General features: G+C 40.2%; 1 protein-coding gene across 2 annotated transcripts in view; it reads right to left on the reverse strand.

The window, feature by feature from the left end:
* Positions 1 to 969: 969 nt before the first annotated feature.
* The window catches only part of sptb (spectrin, beta, erythrocytic), a 65,199-nt gene continuing 61,608 nt past the window's right edge, over positions 970 to 4,560 (reverse strand). For both annotated transcript variants that reach the window (XM_080414460.1, XM_080414461.1), the window contains 2 exons: positions 4,447 to 4,489; positions 970 to 3,890 (listed from right to left, as the gene is read on the reverse strand). In XM_080414460.1, coding sequence (XP_080270586.1) covers positions 3,699 to 3,890; positions 4,447 to 4,489 — 235 coding nt within the window. In that variant the 3' untranslated portion in view covers positions 970 to 3,698. The remainder of the gene's footprint in view (positions 3,891 to 4,446; positions 4,490 to 4,560) is intronic.

A 4,560-nucleotide genomic window follows, 5' to 3' on the forward strand; every position in this document is an offset into this window, starting at 1 on the left:
GTGTCATAGGCCTAAACTAAGACAGGAGGATGCACACAACTTAAGTGCACTACACACATGCTCATAGGACAGAGGAAATGTATGACATAGGAACACAACAATTGTAATCATTTTTTTTAAATGGTGGTGTGTGGGAGAGTATGCTCCTCACAGTAGCAGTTTGAAATGGGTCTAAAAATCCCTAAATCCGCCAGTGGCACGACCAAGTCAGTGGCCTCTAATGGCAACAGCCCCAGGGCTCTTCAGCACATGTCAAGTGGAAATGTCCTGCATTGTCCTGGTGGTCAAACAGTGATGATTGACCTAGTGTTGCCATTTTTACAGACCAGTGACACTCACATCCAAAATAATGAAGTCCTTTGAGAGCTAATCCTACTGCACCTCAGACCCCCTATGAACAAGTCAAAACTCTGTCCCTATCCTATTCTAGTTAGGAGAGTTCTAAAAGTGCTTGCACTGCCCCACACTTTAAGTAGGCTACTGTACAGGGTGTTTCGTGTGATCTATGCTGTTAATCATGAAGTTACATATTTTGTGATTCTATTAATGGGTCTTTGTAAGTGAAAGTGTGTGGTAAAATGGCTAATATTTATTATTGCTATAAACCAAGACTTAATAGTCAAGACGTTGGGAATATTCTTTATTTTCCAACCCCTCAAAATAAATTGTCCTGCTGTGGTGTACTTCATCGGTGATGCAGCATGCAAAACTTTCAGTAGTTTCCAGCCCTGACCTTTGGAGACCAAATACTGATGGTTTTCTGTTCTACCAGGAAGTTAATTGCATTCATCATGAAGCATCCCAGCAGGTCTAACCAGGATTAGAGAGGAACAACACCAGGTGGATGCACTTCAAGCTAGTCCAGACAACCCGTAGAAGAAGTTAGGAAGCATTTCTCTTGTTGACCTAAGCAGAGGAGCACTTGCAGCACAATCAAGGTTTAACATCACAAAGTAACACAGTCAAAAGTAAAGAGAGCTTAAATCCCACATATTCTGAGTTAATTTTCAAGTTTATTCTCTCAAAATGTATTTGACATTTCCTGTCAACATTCTGGATATTTTACATAGCTAGGAGAGTAGAAAATGCGGATAAAAACCACTGAACAGAAAGGGCAGGTAGGAGCACAGGAAAAAGGGAAGTGGATGGCTGTGAGAAGGCAGGAAGTGTCCGGTAGGTAAAACCAGACGAAGCTGAAGAACACTTCATCTGGTTAGATATATATTGTGACTGATACAACATGACAATATAGGTCCCTAGTTTCTCAAAAGCATCTGCATTTACACACAAAAAAAGGATCGGAGGGAGAAAAAAAGTACGGCTACTGTACATTTAAACTTCAGAGCAGAATATTTTAACACTATGATATAATTCTGATCTACTCACGGCTGTCTAAACAGGGACAAATGTCAACAGCCAAGTCAAGACCACATCTGATCCACAAATAAAATAAAATAAAATAAAATAAGAAAGTATAGCCTAACCAATGTAATTTCACCATGGCAATAGGGTAAATGCAATTTTAAAAATAAAATAAAAAATACATAAGACATTTTTAGTTGTCAGGTGTTCAGTTGTCATGTAAATGCAGCCATTAACCACTTTAACCCTGGTGTACCAATTTTGGGCATGTTATTATAGGCGTTTTGAGAATACCAGATCTACAAGCTCACAATGCATTGCATCGCAACGCATTGCAAAATCATTTTCTATAATAATAATAAAAATAAAGAAAATTGTGGTTATGTGATTAACTCCATGATCATCAGGACAATCATCATAGTGTTAAACAACTTTCTAGAAACCTGGGTGCTGCACAGTCTTGGTGTTATCTTTGTACTACAAACGTCCGCAATCAAGCCTAGATGAGGTCACTTTAGTTATGTCATCGTTCATAGACGAGACAGAGCCCACAGTACAAGGCAAAAAAGGCAGTGTGGGAGTGGTGTGTATGTGTGTGTGTGTGTGTGTATGTGCGTGTGCCTGCAAACCTCTTTGTACACAAAAAACAAGAGAAATAAACAACTTATCGTTTCCATAGACTCTACATACTGTATGTTGCAAGTATGTAGGAAAGGTGGATTTGCATGGCTTTTCTCTTGACACTTGTAGATTCACCAACTGCTCATTAAAACGAAATTTTCCTCAATTTCCCTCCTTTCCCATCATTCTGTTCTTCCCTTACATTCATAGAAAATAAAGAGACATTCCCCCCATCTCCATAATACTACTGTGTGACCCTTGCCTCAGTAGAATTGTGTGCCTGGTCCTGCTGTGTGGTTTAGAAAAGAAGTCAAGATCTGTCTGACCCACGCTTTGTCCTTGAATGTGGCTAATCTGAGTACCGCAAAACGTCCAATATTGGCCCAGGCGTTTATTTGCTTTTACAACTGAAAGCACCTGGCACTTGGATTTGACACTTGGCAGTTATTAAAGGTTTTACGGGGCACTGAATCTAAATAGTGAAACTACATAGTTTATCATAACAAAATGCATTTCCACATGCATGTAACTACAAGCCAATGTAAAAGACAAGTAAGGCAGGTCAACTTGGTCTTGATTGAAGGGTTAAGAATATCACCATAGCACCATGTCAAACGAACATAATATAACATCTTACTTCATGCATCAGTTGATATATATGGTTAGATATGAAATTTAGAGGGTCAATACACGAATGGTGGGTATATTTTCAGAGAAATAAATATCGCCACAGTTCAGCTCAAAATATAGCAAAACCGACTGTACTGTTTGATTGTGCTGTAATATATCGGCTGCTCGTACTGAATGTGATAGCTTATCAAACTACAATAATAGTCATGTGTGAGGACGTCTGAACAGTCAAAACCTGCTAATTTTGGCAAGATAGCATTACTTTCACAGTGCATAGAGCATTTATATTATATATACCTGTAAATTTACGTGGTGCACAGTAACATCCTGAGTGTTCATTTAACTCTGAGAGTGTACAAATAGAACCAAATGGACCCATGGGTCAAGTTGGTTCTATTTGTACACTCTCAGAGCTAAATAAACACTCATGATTTTATGGTGTGTGTGTGTACGTGCAGTAGAAAGCATTGCACTGTGGTTTGCATCACACTGAGTCCTCAGATAACTTTTTACAAAGCATTTTTAGAGCCTGCCATACCCAACCTAGTTCTGTGTTTCGTTTTAAGCGCTCCAAGATCAATCAGCACAGTATTACAGTTCACAACCATTTTTATAAGGCAGATGAATAGAAGTACTCGTGGGAGTCAAATACTCTTGAGTCATACTGTTTCATAACAGGCCTACGTTTCATACATAGCGACATCAAAGCATGCTGGACTAAAGCAAAGTTCACCCAAAAAAAAAAAAAATCAAAGTCATTTTACAAATATTCTTTGGTTGAGTGTGAAAAAGAGGGTTCCTGTGCTTTTATTTAATGCTTTGAACTTGGCGGTTTTGTTCAAAAGGACACGTTAGAACAAAAATAGGTAGACATCTGCAACGATATATTGGCTTAAATACAGGCTTGAATCTAAACAACCATATCTCATCTATGTTAAACCTCACAAACGAACGTAAAAAACAAAACAATATAGTGATCAAAAAGCTCGATCGCACTGATTGTTCTCCACCGATTGTACACAAATACTTCCTCCTTCCAGGTCGCCTAGGGCAACGTCCCCAAAATGGCTCGCTACGTTCTTCTTTTACTTCTTCTTGGCGAAACGACTGAACTTCTTCTCCTTGTCTTTCTTGGGCTCCGGGAGGGCAGTGGAGGAGGAGGAGGAGGGAGGGGGCAAGGTCTGAGCCCGGGCGGCCCCCGAGGGCCCTGCGGGCTCGTCTGCTGCTACGGTCTGAATAGCCTTCTCCATGGCCTGGCTCCAGCGCTGGAGCTCCTCCTGAAATCACAGGCACAATCACAATGGTCTTTCATGGCTGTGGTTCTGAACGTTGGGCTCCAAAAGGACCCTTAACAGGTGTGTAACTCAACCCAAATGGAACTCTACGGTTGCATTCGGTTCCATTTTGTACACTCTCAGAGTTAAATTAATGCTGAGGATTTAACAGTGTAGATTGGGATCCCAAAGATTAAAATAAATGGTATCTAATGGGGGTTCGTGGTCTAATGCATATAAAACTAGGGGTCCTTGAAATAGGTTAAGAATCACTGAAATGAATTGTACTGGAACCCCAATCTCCACTGTAAAATCCACAGTGCTTATTTAGCTCCACCATGTGGCCCCATTTGTACACCGCTGAGAATCAGTGGTCTTAGGAATGGATCAAGTATAAAGTATGGTAGTCAAGTGGTAAGTGGAATGATTGATTGACATATGAGTGGTAAACAAGGTGTGTGTGCGTGTGTGTGTGTGTGTGTGGGGGGGGGGGGGGGGGGTTATATACACAATACACCATTTTTAAATGACTTATCGTTACTTAGGGGTTAAAACTTACCTCATCTTTACACTGGAACAGATATTCACTTCCGTCTCCGAGACTGTGGAAAATAAAACAATTGGGGTGTGAGTTAGAATTCACTGAGTAGAAAAACCACACCATTGTTTGTTA

The sequence above is a fragment of the Gymnoscopelus braueri genome (genome assembly GCF_963280865.1).
Source record: "Gymnoscopelus braueri genome assembly, chromosome: 19".
Taxonomy (NCBI): domain Eukaryota; kingdom Metazoa; phylum Chordata; class Actinopteri; order Myctophiformes; family Myctophidae; genus Gymnoscopelus; species Gymnoscopelus braueri.